This window comes from Malaclemys terrapin, chromosome 2 (genome assembly GCF_027887155.1).
Source record: "Malaclemys terrapin pileata isolate rMalTer1 chromosome 2, rMalTer1.hap1, whole genome shotgun sequence".
NCBI classification, from domain to species: domain Eukaryota; kingdom Metazoa; phylum Chordata; order Testudines; family Emydidae; genus Malaclemys; species Malaclemys terrapin.
Genome location: NC_071506.1, coordinates 114055000 through 114080759, shown reverse-complemented (window position 1 = coordinate 114080759; position 25760 = coordinate 114055000). Strand labels below are relative to the sequence as shown.

Sequence of the window (25760 nt, the reverse complement as noted above, 5' to 3'; positions counted from 1 at the left end):
TTGTTCCAGAAACTCTCAGTGTGCAGACATTTTGGGTTCACATTGGCCATACATACTTTGTTTCATCTTAATGGTTTCCTTTAGGATTTTTGTGATTAAAGTTAATCTGTAGATAGTGTCCAGATCTTAACGTCAATGGATAAGGACCAAGCATGGTAAAATCACTGAGGGCCAGATTCTAACCCCTTTACTCATGCTGAGCAGTACCTTACTCCACAAATAGTTCCACTGGTTTCAGTTTCAACATGACTCAAGCTGGTACAATTGGGCCCTGCATGACTAAATAATAGTAATACCTCCCTCTTTGTAATGTTTTTCATCAGTAGATCTCAAAGTGCTTTACAAAGGAGGCCAGTACCATTATCCCAATTGTATAGATGGGGAAACTGAAGCACAGGGAGGTGAAATGACTTGCCAAAGGTCATTCAACGGGCCAGTGGCTAAGCTGGGAATAGTCTCCTGAGTCCCAGTCTCCTGAGTCCCAGTCCAGTGCTCTAGTCACTAGTCTACATTGCCAGGCCTATTAGGGATCTGGCCACTATAACTCCAATTCAGAAAATCATCACTGTTCAGCACATGCTTAAAGTAAATTATATGTTTAAATGCTCTCCTAAATAGGGATGAACTTAAGTGCATGCTTAAATGCTTTCCTAAACCCTGATTGTCTCTATCCTGACTTAGAAGGAGAAAATACCAGCTGACATACAGCTCTGAATTGTTATCTAACTTATCCTGGGAATCTGATGATGGAGTTTTACCTGATCTTCAGTACTTAATGTGACTCATCCACCAAAAGAAAAAACCTAGGCTAAATCCATAATTCTGACCCCCTATTTAATTGATTTTATTAGCACTGAATCAATGTTATATTTTTCTGTATTCAACCTTAACTATGGCTCTGATCCTGCAATTTTATATGCCCAGAACACCCCTGCAACCATGCCAAGCTCAATTAACATAAATGAGCCTCCATGCAGATATAAGGGGTCTGCCTGCATAGATCAGATTGCAGGATCAGGGCCTAAGGCTCTTATTAATGCAGTTCTTACTCTACCACCACCACACATGCTTTTGTCTGTCTCTTTAAGGCGGTATTTTTACTTTTCTACAGCTTGCCTCATTAAATGCAATGTGAATTAGCTCACCAAAAATAATAAAGTAAATTTCTGAAATCAACTACCTGAGTCTTGAAGGCTTTCCCCACCCCCACTACGTTCCAAACTGTTACATAAATGTGATTGTGACCATGTAATCTGTATACCTGGAAATATTATTTCTTTTTGTTGTTAATGAAGGTCCTACGGCACAAATTTATTAAAGGTATACTTTTCTATGGGATAATAATTGGGTTGATAATATTAAACTCATAGGCTCATTTTTAATTGCAAGGGCAGATTATGAATACAGCTTCTAAAATGTATTTTAATGAAAAACACTACATCCTGACCTAATCATATCAACCTTATGCTATCTAATTAAGGATGCAAAAAATCATTAGAGTTGCAAAATATTAGTTCCAGCTCCATCAGGCTGCTAGCTGCCCCTTCATGAATATATATATTTTTTACTCTATGATAAATAGTTAATGAGGTAAAAATGACAAAATTTGCATGTAGGCAAATTACTTTAATAGAGTGATGTCTTCTCTGACTACAGAAAGTGACCTTTTTCCTATCAAAAGAATGGTTAAAAATACTTTGAAATGATGGCATGACTGTCTTTCCAGAAATGACAAATCGCTTGTCTGAACAATATAAAAATTATAAAATGCAATAACCTTAAATTCTCATCATACTGTAAATGTGTCCTCTCCTGCTGCATTTATCAATTTAATAAAAGGAAATTAAGCATATTATAAAATATCCATTTATGGGGCAATTTTTAATCCAGAGGATAAAAATGAGAAGCACATGGTTAAAAGTCAGGAAATACTGCAAAGGCCTAGACCTAATTTTCTTTAAAAGGTTTGACTGAATATTTACTTGAACCGCTTCTATTTAATATAGCTATATATTTATATAGATATAGATATATGATTTGGCATTCTTGCACTATCATTTGCAAAACTGCTCACAGTCAACTTGGTATCTCATTTAAAAATGAACACATTAATATTGTACGCTATAAGGCCTGGTAGTGTGTCTTCCATACTGATTACTTTGAACAATTAAATAGAATGAAAGGAATGGGACAAGATAAATATCTTATGCAAATTAACAGCAGCAAAGGCACTTCAAGATCTGCAAAGCCAAGGATCACATGAAAAATTGCAAACATAGGCCCTGATCCTGCAGTGAAATGCACTCAGGCAGGTCTGAATGATCACGTGGAGCCTGACTTCAGGGAATTAACTGTGTATTTCTAGAGGTTTCCTATCAGACAACACCAACATTATAAACACTAGTTTTGCCCAAGATCTAGCCATTTAACAAAATCTTTACACCATTACAAATAACAATCAAACTAACATAATTAACAAACAAAAGAAAACACAGGTCTCTAAAGGGTATCACTTACTCAATAGTATTAATATGTTGCATATGTAGCTTAGGAGTTTGGGTTCAGGAAAGAAGTGGTAGTATTCTGCTCTCAAATTTTACTCATGATGAGTTTGACCCTGAGCCCTCTGAAATCAATGCTAGAGCTCCTGTTCACTTTATTGGTGCAGAATTAGGCACTATGCCCACAGGCCCATCACTTCCCCCACCCACTCACCGTCCCACCTATTTCCCCACTATCCCTATCTGTCCATAGCAACTGGCTGATTTCTTATAAGTGTCACTGAATTCAATTATCAGGGGGTAGCCGTGTTAGTCTGTATCTACAAAAACAACAAGGAGTCTGGTGGCACCTTAAAGACTAACAGATTTATTTGGGCATAAGCTTTCGTGAGTTAAAACCTCACTTCTGGGACACTGCAAGACACATGGATCTACACTAGCAGATCCCATGCAAAATAAGGGCATTTTAAGAGGCTCAGGAAGGTGGACATTGGCGCTGTACAAGCAGCAGGGACTTTGGGACTACGCATGGTGGGAGGGGAACCACTGGGACTCCACCCAGGTGCAAGGGCACTCGCCAATGGATGCCAAAGTGGAAATTTTGAGGATTGTGGTAATATGATGTATGGTATAACATTTTCCGCTCATTACGTGGTTGCATTTTAGCATTGTGACATGATTTGCATACGAGACTATCCCTGCAAATTAACTGCTGATGAGTGCTACATCTGCTTGGATAAAGAAACTCCTATCTTAAAACCAAACCAGCTGCTACCACAAAGGACTTACTTGCTGAACTGGGAAACAACTTTTCTTATAAACTACATTCATTTTTAAAAAGTGCAGGGCTCTGAAACATTAAAGGATCAGGGCTGTATACTGCAAGACTGCCATGGTGAACATGCACAATTCTACACCATGAGCAAAACTTCTATGATATATTTAAAAAATATTTCTAAGTGTCTGATTTCTTTCAGTAGTTTTATCATGTAAAAAGTATTACATTTAACACCTGCCACTTATATTTCAAGATTTCTTCTACCCAATATCAGACCACTGGTAACTATAGAAGTATTTTTTCCCCTTTTTTCTATTTATCTTTTTCTATTCTCTCCTCTATTTCCCTTCCTTTTCTCTCCGAGCCCTTTCTGTGCTATTGCAAACAACAGTAAGCTGAATAATATCATTATAGAGCAGTAAGTCCTTAAAAAGAAAAAGGCTGTTTGCAGTTGCCTAGTCTATCATATTTTTCCTTATGAAAGTTGTTGCCTGGGCTTATGAGATGAGTTTGTTTGGCCTCATTTTTTTTTAATGTACCAGACGGAACTGAAAACAAAGAACAGTGTATTTTGCTTTGACCCAGTGTAAGTTATTTTAAAAATTAAACTTGCTTTTTCACACTAACAAGAAACTAATGTTATCAGTATAAAAATATAGGAATGTCTTAGTCAGATTTCTGTGGTTTGGAGTTTTATACTTTAAACTCTCCTCCTTCTCCCCTCCCCACAAATGAGATTAAGTACTCTGCACTTCAGGAAAAGCTAACTTTACTGAGTATCTGTTTTGTTCATTCAATCAGCACATTCACCTTTTTATTTCCCCTTTCAGGGTCCAAACTGTCATCAAGAAAGAAACTGGAAAATAATTACAGCTGTGCCACATGTTTATAGCAGCCACAACTGAAGCTATATATTGATATAAACTGCTGATCTCTCAACTGCAGCTATAGAGACTTGCAACACTTGCAGACCTCAATTTAAAATCATCAGTTTCAGTATATTAAAAATAATAAAAATCAAAGGAGACTCCACACCCATTTCTGAGTATACAGATGTAACTGACTAATGTTTTTCATATCTGTAACTGACTAGTTATATCTGCTGCAATAAAAAAGATACTGCATAAAGAGTTGTCGATTGTTTCCAACCATGGGCATAGAGGGGTTCATGAATTTGTAAATTTGTCCCTGGTTAATCTGCACTTTAATAATCGCTCATTAACTGTACTGTAAATAATAACTTATAAAGTCAATGATTACAACTTAATGCTTGGGAGTGAGGGAGAAAGACATGGATACATAGTGGTACACAGATGTTATTGTTGTTATTTATTTGCATTGCGGTAGTACCTAGGAGCCCCAGTCATGTACCAGGACCCCCCATTGTGCTAGGCGCTGTACAACACAGAACAAAAAAATGGTTCCTGTCCCAAATAACTTACAATCTAAGTATAAGATAAGACATAACAGGTTGGGGGGTTAGGAGCAGAAAGGCAATATGAATCCTCCAGTTTCGTCACCCAAAGTAGGGTAGCTTCAAGCTCAGCCTACCTAATCCCTGTCCCCCTCCCTTCATGTAGCTCCTGACATGGGCTTCTGTGGAATCCCGGGAAGGACAGGGAGGAAACAGAAGTTTGGCTGTCACTGGCAGTGACTCACTGAGATGCAAGGTCACTTCCACTAGACTCCCTGTGACCCTAGTTGCAGTAGTGCTCTAGGAGTGTCTCTCACATTTAGCTCATCAAGTTCCTGAATTGGGAAACAACTTTTCTTATACGCTACAAAAGTGCAGGGCTCTGTAACATTACTGGGAGTCTGCAGATGGCATGAGTGCAAATGGCCTTTCTAATATTGTCTCTCCGAATGTAGTGAATTCAGATTTTGGAAAGATGCTCATTGGCATTTGTCGTTTTAAAATTCGTTTAAAATTCATAGAACTGGTAAAGTTTGTTCTGCCTGAAGCTCTCTAAGAATCATTTTATGTGACTCTATCTTCCTACTGGTTGCACTCATGCAAACAAAGCATTATTTGGGCCAACACATTACAAAAGCTCTTTTCACAGAGATTCTCAGTGCTACTCACCTTTCGTCTTTCACCATTGATGCCTCTCCATTGTTCAGCCTTTTTCATGATGTAGCTCAATTCCTGATTAGAGATTTCTAGGTCTAATGGAACGAAGAATGTGCCTTCATCACCGTGAGTGCGTTTAAATACATCTAATAACCAACCTTCATTGTGCAGCCTAAGGAGAGAAAAACATTCTGTGCTGGTTGAAGTGGTTGTTAATGCAAATAAATAAGATTTGCTTTTTTTATATTCTTTCTGTGTCTAATTTTTGGTCTTCCCTCCATTTCTCTAGTCTCTACCAACCCAGTAGCCAGCTTGTTTCCCAGAATATCATGAGCATATTCTTTAACATTCATCCATAAGAAATCTTCTGAAAATGGTGTAACAGCCAAAACATATCCCACTTATTCTTAAATATAGATTTATTCTGTTTAATTAACCAGAGACACGGGATCCCAAATAAAGCCCTGATCCTGCAAAGATTTCTACACATGCTTAATTTTACAAACTGTGATTAGTCCCACTGATTTCATGCAGGGCAGAAGTCTGTGTATCACCAGAACCCAATAATGGCCAGATCACACCATATAAAACAAGAGATGAACCATTTCCCCCCAAAACAGAAAACCTACACAACCCAACCTTTCTCTGATGTTTTAAAAAATTCATTTGGTTTGTTTGTTTTTGTTCACTTTTCCATGTCATGTGTGTGATGGTCGGGATCAGAAAAAGGATGGGACAGTAAAATACTATACCATAAAAACGGCTAGTCTAATGGTATTTCTTATATAGGTGAAACCAAAAATTATTGTAAATCTTTTGAGAAAGCCTGATATAACTTCTCTGCCTTAGTTGTAGAACTAAACTTCAAAACATGTCTGTTTAATTCAAACTGAAATTTGGCTCCTGCTAATCCCAAATTCATTTCAAAACCAGAGTCCCACAATAGATAAGACAATGTATAGTAACAGGACCCTAGTCTTGGATTCCTGAATTGATATTTTCCCCCCTTTACATGCTTCTGAAAGTTCATATGCTTCAATTAAGTTTATTCAAATTCAGTCCAGCTGCCCATTTCAGCCTTTCCACCTTCCCTACATAGTCACAAAGATGCAGGGCAGTGGCCAACTGGACTAGATTTGCTGCGGGTTTCCGTAGGTTACACCCTCCTCCCAACCAATAAAAGCCCAGCTTTGTGTGAGGTTGTGCCATTGGTCATTCCTCTGGCTCTAAGGCACCCTCTTATTGGTAAGCAGAGAGGCAGCTTCCCTCCTGGCACTGCCTTTTTAAGATGGGAGAGGAGCAAAAGGCCATTCAGCCTCTCATTTTGCTTCAGCAAGGCTTTTTCTCTCACCCCACCATAAAATGGTGCTAGTGTTTAGGACAAATGGCTGATACCTATCCTAGGGATATTTTGTTGGTGTATAATTGCTTATTATATCTGTTGTTATAATGTAGGGGTCGGCAACCTTTCAGAAGTGGTGTGCCGGGTCTTCATTTATTCACTCTAATTTAAGGTTTCGTGTGCCAGTAATACATTTTAACGTTTTTAGAAGGTCTCTTTCTATAAGTCTATAATATATAACTAAATTATTGTTGTATGTTAAGTAAATAAGGTTTTTAAAATGTTTAAGAAGCTTCATTTAAAATTAAATTAAAATGCAGAGCCCCCCGGACCAGTGGCCAGGACCCGAGCAGTGTGAGAGCCACTGAAAATCAGCTCGCGTGCCGCCTTCAGCATGCCTGCCATAGGTTGCCTACCCCTGTTATAATAACTAGCTATTGTGGTTTCTTTTCTATTCAGCCAAGTCAGAATCACATTCAGGTTTCCACATGCTCCATTGTGTTTTGTCTCAATATTGACGGTGGATGCAGTATTTTCAGAGGACTACATGTATTTGGTTGTTTGGGCTGGGACGGTACATAGGGACTAGTATCTCTCTCCCACTACAGTGGGATTCAGAGGGACTCATCAGCACAGGCTGCCACTAAAGTCTATCACAGGGGTAGGCAACCTATGGCACATGGGCCAAAGGTGGCACGCGAGCTGATTTTCAGTAGCACTCACACACCCAGGTCCTGGCAACCGGTCTGGGGGGGCTCTGCATTTTAATTTAATTTTAAATGAAGCTTCTTAAACATTTTAAAAACCTTATTTACTTAACATACAACAATAATTTAGTTACATATTATAGACTTATAGAAAGAGACCTTCTAAAAACGTTAAAATGTATTACTGGCACGCGAAACCTTAAATCAGAGTGAATAAATGAAGACTCAGCACACCACTTCTGAAAGGTTCCGACCCCTGGTCTATCACAACAGTGTTTTTAACCCTCCCTATCAGGGGTGGGGGGAACCATGTGGCTTGTAGTCCAAATTGCATGTTCAGATGCAGGTGGAATGGACAGTCCCTTTGACAGGGCTGCCCAGAGGATTCAGAGGTCTGAGGCAAAGCAATTTCGGGGGCCTATTCCATAAAAAAAAGTTGCAATACTATAGTAACATGTATTTGGAAATGTAAAAAATAACCAATGAAATACATTCAAAAATTAATTTTTAATAATTTGAAAATACACGAAATACAATATTTAAAAACATTAAATGCTTTAATGGTATGTATACATTTGCAATTAATGGGCTGTCGCTGGGTGATGGTTGGTGCCAGTGGGCTGTCGCTGCCTGGGGGTGGCGCTATTGTTGCCCAGGGCTGGGTGGGGAGCTGGGCTCTGGGTCAGGGGGTGCCCGGCTCAGAGGGGCTGGGCTCGGAGCTGGGGGTCAAGGCGGCGGGGGATGGGGTCGTGGGGTGCCTATCTCAGAGGGGCTGGGCTCGGATCTAGGGGTCAGGGTTGTGGGGTGATGGGGTCTGGGGATGTCCAGCTCAGAGGGGCTGGGCTCGGAGCTGGGGGTCAGGGCGGCGGGAGATTGGGTTGGGGGTGCCTATCTCAGAGGGGCTGGGCTTGGAGCTAGGGGTCAGTGTTGTGGGGCGATGGGGTCGGGGGATGTCTGGCTCAGAGGGGCTGGGCTCAGAGCTAGGGGTCAGGGCTACGGGGGGAAGGAGGGTGTCCAGCTCAGAGGGGCTGGGCTCGGAGCTGGGGGTCAGGGTGGCGGGGGATGGGGTCGGGGGGTGCCTATCTCAGAGGAGCTGGGCTCATAGCTGGGGGTCAGGGCTGCAGGGGGGGGATGGGGTCAGGGGGGTGCCCGGCTCAGAGGGGCTGGGCTTGGAGCTGGGGGTCAGGGCTACAGGGGATGGGGTCAGGGGGTGCCCAGCTCAGAGGGGCTGGGCTCGGAGCTGGGGGTCAGGGCTGGGGGGTGCCTGGCTCAGACGGGCTGGGCTCGGAGCTGTGGGTCAGGGGTGTGGTGGGGGGATGGGGTCAGGGGGGGGGTGCCCGGCTCAGAGGGGCTGGGCTTGGAGCTGGGGGTCAGGGGTGTGGTGGGGGGATGGAGTCGGGGGGGATGCCCAGCTCAGAGGGGCTTACCATGCCGCTTACTCCCTCTCCCAGAGCCTCAGCGATCCGCGTCCAGGAGCTCCTGCTGCTCGGCCTGCCGGAGCTCGCAGCCCCTCCCCTTTACCATGTGGCTCTGAGTGGGAGGACCTCAGGCCCCGCCTGAGCCACGCTACTGCAGCACTGTCCAGGGCTGCTCCTGGACGCCGTGCACTGAGGTGCCAGGGGATGGAGGAAGGCGAAGGTGGAGGCAGGGGGGAGCCTCCGACATTCTCATGGGGGCCCCTGTGGTGCCCGGGGTCTGGGGCAAATTGTCCCACTTGCCCCCCCCTCCCTCTGGGCAGCCCTGCCCTTTGATAGAGTAGCTGTTTTGCTGTTGGTATCTGCCAGTCTGTACAAAAAGCATTTCTTGGGGGTCAGGCCAGGCAGCTACAGCCACCCTTCAATGCAGAGACTATGTTAATTCCTCTCTTATTTTGATTTCATTTTTGTCTGTTTATTTAACAAAGTTGTCATCATTAATTGCATCTAGCTTGTGAGATATATTTTTGGTGATCCCCTCAAAAGAAGAGATTAAGGGTTGATGTGAGTGAGGTGTATTTAATGTTAAGGAATATAGACAAATTGGCTATGTGGAATATTGGACTAGGTTCAAAAACAAGGGGTATAATTGGTGCTAAGAAACAATGGAATATTAAGGTATTTCAAAATACATTTCTATAAGGAGAAAATAATTAATACACTATGTCAAATGGATTCCCAAGTGGTACAATCTATTCAAATGAATATATTCAAAACAGAATAATTTCATAATTGATTCTTGTGCCTAGATCAGATGTCTCACTGACAACAATGGAAATTTTGTGCAAAGGTCTGACAGACTATAGACTGCCATGTAACTCTTACATATATTATATTGCACTCAGATGAAAAAAAATACTAGCCAAGTCGATGGACCTCATTGCTTTTCTTCATCCTGAAACATCAGGAAGTGAACCACTGACTAGGTAACTGGTGGAGGGTGAAGGGTTTGGGTTTTATGAAACATTGACCCACCTTCTGTGGGAAGAGGGATATGGCCTCCATCTCAGTAGAAGCGAAACCAATCTCCTCAGGGACAGGCAGGCTAGACTAGTCAGGATGGCGTTAATCTCATGTCAAAAAGGGAAGGTAAGAAAAGGGAAGATATGAGCACCCAGCACAAACTCGAGTGTTGAGAACAAAGTTAATCAAGAAACCAAATGGACCTGAGGAGACGAAGTTATTGAATTGTCTATACACCAGTGCCAGGAACCTGGGTAACAAACAAGAGGAATTGTTATGATCATTTATGAGCACAAATTCGATCTCATTGGTATTACTGAAGCTGGTGGGATGAGTCACATGACTGGAATGCTAAAATCAATGGTTATATCTAGGGCCCTAGCAAATTCTCAGTCCACTTTGGTCAATTTCACGATCATAGGAATTTAAAAATCATAAATTTCATGATTTCAGCTATTTAAATCTGAAATTTCACAGTGTTGTAATTGTAGGGGTCCTGACGCAAAAAGGAGTTCGGGGGACAGGGCAGGATCACAAGGTTATTGTAGTGTGAGTTGCGGTACTGCTACCCTTACTTCTGCACCGCTGCAGGCAATGGCACTGCCTTCAGAGGTAGGCAGCTGGAGAGTGGTGGCTGCTGGCTGGAAGCCCAGCTCTGAAGACAGAGGATGGCGTAGTATGGCATTGCCACCCTTACTTCTGCGATGCTGTTGATGAGGCGCTGCCTTCAGAGCTGGGTGCCTGGCCAACAGCCACTGCTCTCTGGCCTCCCAGCTCTGAAGGCAGCGCCGCTGCCTGCAGCAGTGCAGAAATAAGGGTGGAAATACCACAACCCCACTAAAATAACCTTGTGACCTCCCACCCCTGCAACTTCCTTTTGGGTCAGGACCCCCAATTTGACAAATGCTGGTCTCCCCCATGAAATCTGTGTAGTATAGGGTAAAGGCACTCAAAGGACCAGATTTGGTGGGGGAAGACCAGATTTGATGGTCCGTGATGCATTTTTTGTGGGCGTGAATTTGCTAGGGCCTTAGTTATAACCTCTTTAGGAAGGATCAAGTGGGCAAAAGGGGAAGGGGAGTGGAACTCTGTCAAAAATAGCATAATCAATGTCCATGTCATTGATAACTTAGAAGAAAATGATATTGAAAATGTATGGCTAAATATCCTAACAGATAAAGTACAAGATGGAGTATTAGTTGGCGCAGACCACCAAATCACACTAGAAAAGAGAATGAATGCTTCCTTATGTGTCTATATATAATGTGTAGGAAAAAACGCTGTGTGATCATGGTGGACTTCAATTTGAATGGCATATGCTGGAGGTCTTGTGCTGCCAATGCTAAAACATTCTTGGACTTTCTAAACATTATAGATGACAATTTCTTAACTCAAAAAGTGTTTCAGCCAACATGGGAAAATTCTTTATTAGACCTTGTCTTAACAGGTAAAGAGGAACTGATCACCAAACTAAAAATTAATCATAGATTAGGCACAAGTGATCATAACTTGATCACATTTATAATATACAAGCAGAATAAAGTCCAGACCAGAAATATACATACTTAGTGCTTTAATATGGCCAATTCAAAAAGCTGAAAACAATTATGAGCCAAATCAGCTGTGAGGAAGAATTTACTCAGAAAAATGCGAATGATAATTGGGAATCATTTAAGAACACCTTACTAGATGCACAAAAAGCCACAATCAGGAAAGAAGGCCATACTGATTTAAAAATGACCTGGTTTAGAGGGGAAGTGAAGGCAGCTATAAACGATTTTAAAAATAATATACAAGTGGAAGAAAGAGTAAATTAATAGTAATGAATATAAATCAGAAGTTAGGAATTGCAGAAAATTGATAAGAGAAACAAAATGACACAAGGAGAACTCTATGGACACCAGAGTTGAGGAAAATAAGCAGCAGTTTTAAAAATATATTAGGAACAAAATGAATCCTTACAATGTATTGGTCCATTACTAGATGGAAATGGTCAAATTATCAATAACAACACAGAAAGGGCAGAAGTGTTCAATGAATATTTCTGTTCTGCATTTGGGGGAAAAACAGACGATATAGTCTCACCATACGGAGGATGTTGAACAGAAGCTATTTAAGTTAGATATTTATAAATCAGAGGTTCAGATAACTTGCATCTGAGAGCTTTAAAAGAGCTGCCTAAGGAGCTTGCTGGAATATTAATGTTGATTTTCAATAAATCTTGGAGTATTGGGGAAGTTCCAGAAGACTGGAAGACAGCCAATGTTGTGCCAATTTTTAAAAAAGGGTAAACAGGATGACCTGGGTAACTATAGGACTGTCAGCCGAACATCGATCCCGGGCAAGATAATGGAGCAGCTGATACGGGACTCGATTAATAAAGAATTAAAGGAGGGAAATGTAATTAATGCCAGTCATCATGGGTTTATGGAAAATAGATCATGTCAAACTAACTTGATATCTTTTTTTTAATGAGATTACAACTTTGGTTGATAAAAGTAATAGCGTTGACATAATCTACTTAGACTTCTGTAAGGCGTTTGACTTGATACTGCATGACATTTTGATTAAAAAACAAGAACTAATGGCACACATTAAATGGGTTAAAAATTGGCTAATTGATAGACCTCAAAATGTAATTGTAATGAGAAATCTTCATCGAGTGGGTATGTTTCCAGTGGGATCCCGCAGGGATCTATTCTTGGTCTTATGTTATTTAAAATTTTTATTAATGACCTGGAACAAAACATAAAATTATCACTGATAAAGTCTGCAGATAATGCAAAAATTAGGCGTGGTAAATTATGAAAAGGACAGGTGACTTAGTAAACTGCATGCAAGCAAACAATATACATTTTAATACTGCTAAATGTAAATATATCCATCTGGGAACAAAGAACGTAGGCCATACTTACAGGATGGGGGCTCTATCCTGGGAATCCATGACTCTGAAAAAGATTTGGCGTCATGGTGGATAATCAGCTGAACATGAGCTTCGACTGTGACACTGTGGCCAAAAGAGCTAATGCGATACTGGGATGTATAAAAAGGGGAATCTCTAGTGTGAACAGAGAGGTTATTTTACCTCTATTTGTGGCCCTTGTATGACTGCAGCTAGAATACTGTGTCCAGTTCTGTTGTCCACAACCCAAAAAGGATATTGTTAAATTGGAGAGAGTTCAGAGAAGAGCCACGCGAATGATTAAAGGATTAGAAAACATGCTTTATAATGATGGATTCAAAGAGCTCAATCTATTTATTTTAACAAAGAGAAGGTTAAGGGGTGACTTAATTACAGTCTATAAGTATCAACATGGGGAACAAATATTTAATAATGGGCCCTTCAGTCTAGTACAGAAAAGAATAACATGATCCACTACCTGAAGTTGAAACCACACAAATTCAGATGGGAAATAAGGTGTAAATGTTTAACAGTGAGAGTAATTAACCACTGGAACAATTTATCAAAGGTCATGGTAGATTCTCCATTACTGACAATTTTAAAATCAAGATTGGATTGTTTTTTCTAAAAGATACGTTCTATAATTATTTTGGGGAGGTCCTAGGGCCTGTGTTATACAGGTCAGACTAGATGACAACAATGATTCCTTCTGGCCTTGGAACCTATGAATCTCCTCTGTACATAGCTATTCTTTGAAAGTCCAGGTCAGTGATTTAGATGATTTGCCACTTCTCTTGCTAAACAAGAGCTAGACCTTGCTATTCACTTCAGCTTGTTTAATGTAACATTCTTTTTCAAAATGATGTGAAATTTAATGCAGTTAAATTACTATCATTTTGCTGCCATAAACATTTTCTATAAGAAGATTTTAAGCACAAGATTATCAGCTATATAATTAACTTTGAATTAATTAGGAATCATTAAGCCTCTCTCTTCTAGTTTCTTTTTCTTTTGCCCGAAAGTGCCCTGCCTTCTCCAATCATAATGCTGTATTTTACTCTCTTTTGTGTGAAAGAAAAATTACTAAAACATTTCTTCCTGATATTTTAACACAGCTTCTGGAAACATGTTAATAGCAAAATCTCTTCCTAATGCTAATTGGGGGGAGTGGGAAAGGGGGGAGAGAAAATCTGAAGAGGTTACCTAAAGAAAAAAGATGAAATTAAGTAATACAATAGAAAACCTCACAAGCTAATTTCTTTTTAAAAAGAAAGCTCATAATATATTAAAGTTACTTTTTCTGACAGGCCACTTTAAATACATACTGGCCAGGATAGTGTAATATCAAGAAAGGGAGGTGAACTACACTTAAGTCAGTAAATACTGAGATCATTGTCACAATATATTTTTAGCACAATTAAAATGAAAGAGTTAAAGCCAGTCAACGTGCTAGTAAACAAAAAGCTCCCCTGAAGGCAATGAAAAGATGCGCACGCTATGCCACAGACTCCTATGACAATCAACAAGTTTGTTAGATTATTTAGATTGGGAGCGTTTGGGGGCAGGGACTGTCCTTTTGATTCTGTGTTTGTACAGCGCCTAGCACAATAGGGTTCTGGTCCCTGACTAGAGCTGCTGGGCACTACCACAATACAAATAATAGTAGTAAAAGACAAATGATTTATACGATCTGCTTTCTACCCACGCCTCATGCCCTGACAGCTTGCTTCATAGCTGTTCATCTGATGCTGCTACTCATGGGCTATAAGTGGCAACTGGGACTCCGGTGCTTCTCCTATATGGGAGATTTAATTGTGGTTCTGAATACTGATGGATACACTGGCCTCACACCTTCATGCCCTTAGTTAAACTGTAACTTAAAGGACTCTTTTTAATGGTAACATGAACATGAATGCTAACTGAAACTGACCAATGCAATCAAGTCTATGTTCCAAGGGCCAAATTCTGGCCTTTGAATAGGTTGCACCAACATATTAGAGAAAAGGATTTGTCCCTAAGTGTCTGTATTGGCCCACATTTTAAAAGAACGGTGCAATGAGTGCCCCTGTGAAAATGTATGTTCACCCATTGAGCCGAACAGACCCATATTTGAATGCACAAATAGGCCACTCAGGAACCTACATACACCAAGGGATATTTAAGTCACAATTGCCTTTTTTAAACCAAGAAATGTGAAATTTTGGTGGCTTACCCAGTGTATTCCCTTTTGCAAATGCATGCCATTATATTTACATTCTGTAAACCCAATTAACATATTAGCTCAGATATGTTTTCCTCAGAGGAATTCAAAATGGTCTTAGTTCCATCAAGTTCAATACTTACACTGTTTAAACAATTCTGTTAAAATTCACGTATGTTCTGTGTACCCTGATTTTGCCATTGAGGAAAGCACTTTGAAGATCATATGCAGCATAACAAGTTTTATTATCCTTCCTTTGCTTTATTATTGTGTTATGAATAATTTTAAAAATATGTTATCCAAAGAAGCTTTTTTTTTTCCAGTTAAGTTTTCCCCTCCCGTTTATTGGAAAACATTATGGGAAGATTGATCCAGAAGGGAAAGAATCTTTGATGATCTTGCACCTGTTCCCCAGACAATGAAGATGTTCATAATATTCTCATAAAAACCTGCCTTACAAATGTTTTAATTTAAATTAATTTTCCTGAGTAATAAACGACAGCAGCTAAAACTTATGAAGCTATTCAAAACTATTAAGTCAATGATTAAGAAGGCATTAACATCTCAAAAACTAATTAACTAGACTACCAGTACATTGGAGTTGTGTACAGCTTCCAGGAATGTAGAAGCTTTGAAATACTTTGCAGAAATTTAGATTGCCATTTATCTTGTTCTGTCTGCTACAATGGAGTTTCTGGAAAGAGGTAGACAGAGGAATGGCTAGGTCAGACGCAAACAGTATACTGATCATTCTGATTCTTAAAACTGCTAGAATTTCGTGCCTTCATCCACAGCATTTATGTGTATGTGCCATCATCTGATGTATATCACTGAAAATTTTTATTGCTATATAGAGAGAGTTGCTCAGAAACATGGGCAGCGGGTATCATAGGCCAGGGCAGGCTAAGCCTCCCCTAACCCAGGCTGTGTCCCTGCCAATGTTGTGTCCTGAGGCCCCACCCTCCCTCTCTACCTGAAGTAGGATGCTGGGGAATTAGCTCCAGTCAGCGGCCCTGAGCTCAGGCCTGCCAGCGGCCCAGGGCAGTGCTGGGGCCAACCACTGTGTTGGGCGGGGGGGTGTCGGGCCAGCCGGTGAGGCGGGGGGTGTTGGGCCAGCCGGCCCGACGCTTGGGGGCTGGTGGCTCGGCCTGACGCTGAGGCCAGCCCAGTGTTCAGAGGGGCCGAATGAGGTGGACAGGCTGGGGCTCCTCCAGCCATAGGGGGAAGACTCGGGGTCTAGGAGGGGCAGGCAAGAGCAGGCTAGCCTCTCCAAAGGGGGGGTTCACCTGCCTCCCATACTCAGAAACAAAAAAGAAAATCATTCAGCCCAACAAGTAAATCAAAACCTGCTTTGAAGTAGGGCCAGTGGTAAAAGGGGGAATGTCCCAGCAGCAAGAGAGGGAGAAACTCACTAAGGGACCACAGGAAGCTCCTCTCCCCATGAGTCTCTGGCACACATTGGAGGAGGGGGGTGCTGATTGGCCAGCATTTCCCAGCTCCTAGGATTTAATCTGGCATGGGGGCCATGTGGATCTTCTTTTAGATCCGTTCCAGCCACCCACCCTATCCACCTTAATTAGGAAAGGGAACTCGGCCTGACACATGTTGCAGGTCTATTCGATCACCCATTTAGGGGTTGGGAAGAATTTTTTTCTCCCTTGGGCAAATTGGTGGCGGAGCAGGGAGGTTTTTTGCCTTCCTTGCAGCACCTTCAAACTACAGTGGGTTAAGTAGGAATGCGTTTAGAACCTAATGGAGGTACTGGGTAGAGTGGTTTATTTGTTGCAACTTGCATCTGGCTTCCCATGCTGTTAAGAGAATAAAATGAGCAGTTCCCAGAGGTAAGAGACCTGGGATTTTGGTGATGGGCCTTGGGCTCATGAGATAGACTTGCAGGCCAAGTTCAGAACTTGTGGCCCCCGTGGGATGAGGTCCCCACCCTTCTGCATCCTCTGTCCCCTTGGCAGGTAGGCTGTGGAGAGCCTACTTTGCGTTATGGATTATATGGTAAGAAACCCTGTAACCCTTGCACTAGTTATGGGTTATATGGTAAGGAGTCCTGTAACCTCTGCACTGGAACCACTTAAACGCCTGGTGTAGAAAAGTATGGGCGATGGGCAGGTAGTGCCCCCTCCTCTGCGTTAAAGTTTAATAAAAGTTGCTGCCTGCTTCTTAATTCCATGCATGTGTCTGTCCTCATTTTCCTGCTGTGTCCACATCAATGATGCTTGTATAGATAATGATACCTGCCAGAAAGATGGCAGGAATAGTGGCTGAAGAACAATCATGCTGGAGATGAGTGGAGACCATTTACATTTATAATGCACAAAACCATGGCCAGACTAGCTGGAGCAAGATGATCCAGGCAATGGGCCAGATGCTGATTTCATGATCTTGTGCTGGCCTGGGGCTGCAATAACCCTAGGCAAAACATAGAGCAGCCAAGGATCAGGGAGAACACTGTGTACTCTACCCTACCCTTTGCTTTCTTGGCTTGCCCCATCCCTGACACACTCCCTACCTGGAAGTCCAAAGGTAAAATCTTCAAAAGCATCTCAATAGGATTTCGAAAGTCAAGGCAAGTTAGGCTTAACTTAGATGCTTTAGACAAATGTAACCCAAAATCAAGTAACTGTACATCATAAGTTACTTAATGTCTCCCTGCTGAGAACATGATGGGCTTCTAGTTCTCTATCTCATTGTCTTCCTTTGAGAACCCGTGCTAGGGAAGTTGTGCTGGAGTCAACCCCTGATTGTGACCAGGTGGAACCTCTACACATGATCACATATTATTTATATGCCTGTTCTGACATCACCTAACATCTTATAGGATGAGATACCAGTGAAACATGAAGACTTAAGCACAGAAATGACATTGGTAAAAGTAAGACGGGCTTACCTTAGAAAGTAGAGGGACAATACTGTAGATGAAATAATGAACAAAATTGTGTAAAGCATCATAGTAATCAGTGCGCCAGGAATTCCCGATTGCTCTGTTCTTGAGAAGAGCCAGTAGAGTTTTGCAGCATCAGCAATGGGCTTCTCTGCTCTATAGGTAAGTCGCTGACATGTAAAAAGAAAAATAATCAAAGTAAGAAAATGGAAAACTCAGTGAATCCATTCATATGACTCATTCATATAAAGCCCTGCACACAGAAGAATGAACACGTCTTTAAAATAAGGATTTTAATTTAATTTTCAGGGTACATAACTCGAAATCTCTTATGTAGAATTTAAAAAGAATTACCAGTACATGGTTGGCTAACTTGTATTCTCTATTTCTTTGCTTGTTTTAATGCAGCCAAAATCTAGCCTTCGACAGGTAATTCATGGAGCAAAATCCATGCTTTATTTGTAAAGTACCAGATGTGGATTTAATGAACTCATTGCAGGAAAAAAATTAAGATGAGTATGGAGGAGATCCACCGTATTTTCAAGACATAACATGAGTTTAATTTCTGCAATGAATAATATTAAAACAATTTATGCAGTAACTTTTCAAGAATACTGAATGGGCATAAGACCCTTGTGACAGGGCATGATTCCAAAGAGGTGAGTCTAATATTGACCTATATTACAAGAAAAAACACTGGTCCCTACCAGATACAGCAAGTAGTCTGTATATCATTTTGAGAGTGCACACTTTTGAGACTGGTTTGCCTCCAGTCTCATTTTCAAATCAAGTCATCATTGGTTGCTACATTTCAAAAACAAAGGTAAATTGTATGAAGTGCCAGACTGAAGTATCAGAATGTGCATATGTCTTGCTAGCTGTCACCTAGCACAGCTTCTCTAAACAATACCATCAGTCAAAGAGGGAGGTAGATTCACAGAGCTTCACTGAGACCCAATGAGGTGGGAAAAACAGAGGAAGCAACTACAATTAGATCAACAGCAGTCGACAGCAGGGGTTTGCAAAGCTTTTTGCCCAAAGGGGTTGACCCTATTCAGTCCAAATAGACAAATCCCTAAGATCCCCTTATGAAGCAATATATGAAATTATGTACATGCATTACTATGTCTGCATGAAATCCCTTAGCAAGAAAATGGAAGCTACCATATTTCCAATAACCAAAAAACAGAATTTGGGAAACCATGACAGTCAGTGTTTAATTGCAGAACTGACACACAGGCAATTTATTTTATGCCATGGACCCCTTATTTAGTAATTTCTTTGAGGGAAGATATTCAGAAACAGTGAAACCAAAATCACCTAATAACTGGCTTTCCTGACACTTATATGTCTCCCAAGACTGAAGTACCTGAGAACACCTCATAACTGTATACATTGATAACTGCAGTTACTATTGTTAACAGTTGTTCATGAAAAGCAAAGATATAACAAAAGCTATCTGACTATTACACTGTATTATATTATTAACAGTAATGAAAATTCAACTCGTTTGTATAAAACTAAACCTTGATAAGGACGTGAAGGATCATTCAGCTGACAATAAAAGGTACCAAAATCTTTAGCATAGGGAAGAAGATGCAAATGGGATCATATTTGCATAGATTAAAATTTGTCATTTTATTGGGATTAAGCTGATTTGCGCATTTCAGTGACAATTCACAAAGATGTTTTGTATCAATGTGTTACATTATACTTTTGATAAAACAAGGGGAACATTTCCAAAACCGTTAGTGAATTTTTTGCCTGTTTTTCAACTCTCTCTAATTGTAATGAACATACTAAGGTATTGATGTACTACTGCCATCTGCTGGATAGAATCAGATCTGCTCATCTGTGTATCATAGGCCTTATATTGCTAACAGCTAAAGGAAATCCTCCTTTCCATCAGTTCTTTGATGTGTGATATAGTGACAAAGTCCTAGATGGCCATGTTGAATCATATTATTGCCTGTCAAAAGGACACTTGGAACACCTTCCAATAACAGGTATGGCATTCACATTTCCTTTACCTTCCAGTAATGTTACTTTGTTACCTTTAGGATGCAAAAGCCTGCTCCCCCTGAGACAAGTGGCCTGCTCTGTGGGTTGACCCCAAGGCTAGTTGGAACCATACTCCCACCTCTCCTCCTTACTGCCTTTGGTGTGTATGTACACCCTGGGGGTTCGCTGCCATTACATCAAGACCTGCATGGGCCATACAAAAAATGGACTCCTTGCACTTTTCCCCTGTTCTCTCCCCCCACCAAATCACGAACTGCATTATCTCAAATCTACTGAATTCTTGAATGGCCTGATCCAAGAAATTCTTACTACTGACCAGTACTTGTTATGGTTTTCAATGGTAGTAGTCATGATAGTAAGCACTATATCTATGCATAGTACTAATATGACCTGGCCCCTGATCACTATAGTATCTGAGCACCTCATAGTTTTTAATATGTTTATTCTCATGATTCCCCTGTGAGGTAAGGAAGAGCTTTTGTCCTCTTCTTACAGATGGGGAATTAAAGCACCAAGTAGCTAAATGACTTGTCCAAGGTCACACAGGAAGCCTGTGGTAGAGCAAGGACTTGAACCCAGTTCTCTGAAGCCCTGGCTAGGGCCCTAACCACTGGAACATCTATCCACACTGCCTGGTAGCATATGATTGCAGAATCAGGGTTTAATTGCACATCTAACATCCTCTCTTAACTGTGGCTTTTTAAAAAATAACTCAAAATCTTATACTGTCAACTATTGTGGAGTTTTCCTTTAATAATAATAAACAAATATATTAGTAAACAAGAAACCCTCATCTCCAGGGCTATCAATTGGTCATCTTTCATAAGCACTAAATCTATTTAGAATATTAAAAGATACTATAACATTAAAGCGACTCAGGTTACATTGCCACAATATAACACTTTGAAAATGCTTGATCTCAGATAAATTGATTGGCAAGTAAATGTGAAATAGTGCCAGAGGGAATACAAATTCATGGGTTCCTCATGAAGATAATCCTGGTAGATAATATTGCCAAATTTTTAGTATGAAGTACAGCGAGAAATATGCATTCAGAACTTCTCAATTGGAGTCTGATCAATATTATAATGAAAAACTTAATTACATTATCCATATTTCAAGTTTCTCTCTGACCAGCAGCAGGAGCCCTGGTGTTTTGGTTGACATGTATTGTTAACGAATCCAGTCTGGCTAGGACCAAAGCTGCTCCATTGAAGTCAATGGCCAAACTCCCATTGGCTACTAGAGGAGGAATATCGGGCCCTTTTAAGGAAGAAAGGTTGGCTATGGCTATACAAAAAAAGAAAATGCCAAATTAACATTATTATTAATATTACAGACCCTGATTCAAAAGTCTGTTCCTATTCAACAAAACACTTAGGTATGTGCTTAACGTTTGCTGACTGCCTAACTTCCATTAACTTCCATGGGAAGCATGTGCTTAAAGGTTTTGCTGAATTGGGGACACAAAAAGTAACTTGAGCCAGTGGGAATCACAGATGTGCAGCACCTCTGAAAATCAGGCCACTTTTTTCTTTTGGAGGTTAATTTTTAGCATGAAATTTTGAAAATGTGGGCCTATGTCCGGGGGTAGCCTCTCACCATAAGGCTAGCCAACCTCCCCTTGTGTTCAGGTTGTACTAAAAGCATTAGTTTACCTGGCTCCTAAATACATGTGATAGGGGAGGGGAAGAGATTCTCCTTATAAATTTTCCTTAGTACAAGCCTGAGTACAACAAGGCAGACTTAAGCTGTCATTCTAAATTTTCTGTGTACATTCGGTATAGAAAAAGAGCCTTCTCTGAAGTATTGCTAATTCCAAAATTGAGAAAGCATCCCCTTCCTTCCCAGTGAAGAATTGCCACATCAGGGAAATCACAATTAGAACTGAGCTCTGTCCATATTTTATACCATTCACAAAAAGATAGAGATATCTCAGTGTAACTCCAGTACATTGCTACATACTAAAATACAGCTTATTAGCTAAACCATCTCCATGATAGCGCAAATTAAACTTCCCACAAACCAGTATTTTCATAGACAGTACTACAAGGGAAAGAAATATTTAAATAGGATGTTTTCAAGAGGCAACATCGTCTAGTGGCTAGAAATCTAGGGTGGTAGAAGTCAGGAGACTTAGTTCCCTCCCTCATAGTGGATTTCTGAATAACTGGGAAAAGAAATTTAAGCCTCAATGCCCCCATCTAAATTGGACTTTTCTAAAACACTTTGAAATCCTCAAAAGAGGCCACCAAAATTATTTTAAATGTTAGACTTTCAAGTGAAAAGGAGAACAGAATACTATTTTCATTAGATTTTAATATCTGTTTCATTGCTTAGAAAAATATGAAATGCTTGTAATTAGGACCGCTCATGAACACATCTCATATATCATCTATAGCAATCCTTTCCAAAGCAGATGCAATCATTCCAGCACTAGACTCTTTATTTTATCCATATGTTTGTTAGTACAGTACTCTTAATTTTACTCAGAAACAACAGAGGGTATCCATCAGATGAGAATGCTGTTACTAAAAAAGTAATAACAAAATTATTGCATTTATTTTTAACTTTCATATGCCGTTGCCAGGGGTGGAATTTCACATCATTCACTGAATAAAATAATCTTCTACGCCAAGGACTCATGTCCAAGTTATTTTAAGTGACTTACCCCCAGGAATGCATCCACTACAAACACTGCCAAGGGGTCTAGCACTGTCCAGAGTCCCATAGCCATGATAAACTTTGACAAGAAGGAAGGGAATGAGTCAAACAGTTGCTGACAGCCCCATCTGATCAGAACCATAAGAAGCATCACTGCATTCAAGGTTAGAGGTCCCACCACAACCATGGCCAACTCTTCTCTGGTAAGCAGCAAAGAATTCTGATAGCAGAGTTCCACAGTGTGAGGGAAGAGCTGGAACCTGGAAATAAGCAAAGCAAAAATGCATTGGTGAGGTGACCTGTATAGCTGGATATACCATGCTAAACATTAAAAAATAATTAATTTGCATAATAATTGCCCATGTAACTATTAGATCCCCAGAATAATCATGATCCAGTGTGTGATAATAATAGTACCCACTGTTTGAGTATCCTTAGGCTAAATTCCTAACTTGGCCCAAATCCCATACCATATGCAAAGAAAATGGACTATCTGACCACACAGTGTGGTGAAGCTACCCAGGAAAGTAATATTTCTTCATATCCCATATCCCCAATTCACTTTTAGGCAAGCTGAGGTGTACAGGTCTTTGGAAATGGTTAGGACAGGCTGAGGGGATGTATTAGCTACTGCAGCCAGCCTTCCTCCCTCCCACACACACTATCAGTCAGATGGACCACTATGAGCACAATCCACAGACCCAACCCTCTCTTAGAAAAACATAAGCAGTCCCCCAAACAGACAGGTATGTGATGTCACAAAACCCACAGCTTCCTGAACCAGTACAGAGGTGCCAACTAAAAGTGTGCCACCATGCTCAATAGTGTTTTGAGAAGCCCGCACTTCTGTTAAAGGCAATGAACGGACACAATGTTGCTCACTGCAGAAGACACACCCTGACAATCTCTTATGTATTGTTGATTACGTAAGTGTGCTGAGATTCAAGCCAACATTTTCGAACTAGGGTGCCTAATGTTATGCTCCTGCATCCAAGTTAGGCACATAAAAAAGGAGCTGAGTCCCTGGGGTTACCACTGACTTCGTAGGGATAAGTGGGTCCTCAGCTCTTCTGAAATATAGCCTCTTGTATTCAGGTGCCTAAATATAGCTTATGGGGCCTAACTTTGGGCACCCTGGTTTTAAAATGTTGGCATTAATCTGGGTGGCTGACTGATATAGTTGTGATATTGATTGTATGGGTGTGACTGGCCCCTACAACCAGCTGTCAATTTCTGTTTCCTCCTTTGTCTCATTGACCAGGACCTTCAGCTGACGTGTGAGCAGCACTACTGATTACAGGTCTGCTAACTGGCCTCCCTAGGTCACCATTGCATCCAAGCAGCTACTGAAATCTCCCCCATCTTAAGTGAGGAAATGAGGATAGAGACAAAGGGAACCTTGATTTGTAATAGACCTAAGAGACTTCCACCACCACCCCAGCAATACCAAATGTTGGCCAGAACCCTCCTAGGTCCCATGATCAGATTTATTCCAGGAACTGGCCACATTATTGTCTCCTAGCTCATCACACCAGGCCTTCATGGTGCTGTGAGGAAGAAGAAAAACCCTCAATACAGTCTTGCCCTGTAGGAAAATTACTTCCCGACCCCCTAGACAGTTGATCCGGATAGATCCGCAGCAAACATGAAGGCTTCATTTTCCACCCACAGGAACCAATAACATACAGGGAACCTGCATGAGCACTGCTGCTGTCATCTAGTCTATCCCTTGCCAGTGCAGAGTTGTTCCCCCTAAATTTTCTGGAAAGAAACAAATATTGTAATAGGTTTCAGAGTAGCAGCCGTGTTAGTCTGTATCAGCAAAAAGAACGAGGAGTACTTGTGGCACCTTAGAGACTAAAACCCACTTCATCGGATGCATTTTTCACTGCATGCATCTGATGAAGTGGGTTTTAGCCCACAAAAGCTTATGCTCAAATAAGCTTAGAGTGTTAGTCTCTAAGGTGCCACAAGTACTCCTCGTTCCTTTTGCAAATATTGTAATAGTTCTCCTGGAAATCTCTGAAGAACGTTTTATTTACTGTACTTAAAATTAAACATATCAACTGGGTAATATTTTCACACCCGTGTTTATATTTGTACTTAATTTATCAAAAGCAATGGAAATTCCACCTGGGACAGCCTGAATGTCATTTGGATCCTCTTTAACTGACCTCCCTACATATATACTCATTTCTCTCATAATCCACATTCCGTAACATTATTTTTTAAAATAAATATTTCTCTCTCTGTCTACCTACAACCTCAGCGGAATCACTTTTACTGAGCTCACGTTTTTCCAAAGGATAGTGGCATAGAAGACTACCTTTGTTAAAGTTAGGTTCAATTATTCAAATTCATTCATTTCGCAGAAGCAGCATTCTTTGCTCCTCTCAGTAAAGGGGCTATATCAAACTTAGATTACTTGAAAAATATTGTATGCATAAGGTACTTTAATACAATCAAATTGTGAATACAATACTTCTCAATTTTTTCTTTTGTGGTTTTTTTTAGTCCAAAACGATAAATGTTTCTTACAATAAAATATTGTATATAAAAATATATAGTGGGTGGCAGGGGGATATATATACACACAAGCACACACATAATGTACAATATTTATAAAGCCCCAACAATTTTGTCTTTCCTTTTAGAATCACTTGCACTATTAGGGCATGATCTCATTAGAGATTCACCCAAACTAGACCTCATATCCTCACCCTCCTGAACCTCTTGGAAGTTCAGAGCTGGATTTGGATCCAAACTTTGAAGCACAGGCCTGATCTGCCAATTCTCATCTTAATGTGAAGGGAGTTTCTTGTTTAAAGCCCATGCATTTAGTTGTTGGTACAAATATCTAACAGTAAGGGAAGGAAATGGAACTCACTTTGCAACAGGAACTGAGATGGCTTGAAGAACGAGCCATTGACTACAATAATGCAGATAAAGCCGCACAAACCAGAGTAAAACTACCAGCAGCATAATGAACCAGAAGTCCCAAGAACGCCATTGCACCAATCCCAGTTCTGAAAAGACTCCATACACCCCGAAATGGAAATGCTCAATGATCCTTCTGGACACTCTCACTTCAACGGTAGAATGGCAACTGGAAATGCACAGAAGCAAAACAAACCAGAGTCATTCTGGGATGCATAATGAATAACTGTTCATGAAAGGTAGTTACAGTGGAAACCTGCTGTATGGATAAATTTGGGCAACCACACTTTTATCATTACTTTTGA

General features: G+C 40.7%; 1 protein-coding gene across 1 annotated transcript in view; it reads right to left on the bottom strand.

Moving 5' to 3' along the window:
- Positions 1-3591: 3591 nt before the first annotated feature.
- The window catches only part of LOC128831272 (uncharacterized), a 167654-nt gene continuing 145485 nt past the window's right edge, over positions 3592-25760 (bottom strand). The window contains exons 17-21 of the mRNA XM_054017589.1: positions 25406-25624; positions 22526-22778; positions 17839-18002; positions 5363-5522; positions 3592-3654 (exon numbers count right to left, since the gene is read on the bottom strand). Coding sequence (XP_053873564.1) covers positions 3592-3654; positions 5363-5522; positions 17839-18002; positions 22526-22778; positions 25406-25624 — 859 coding nt within the window. The remainder of the gene's footprint in view (positions 3655-5362; positions 5523-17838; positions 18003-22525; positions 22779-25405; positions 25625-25760) is intronic.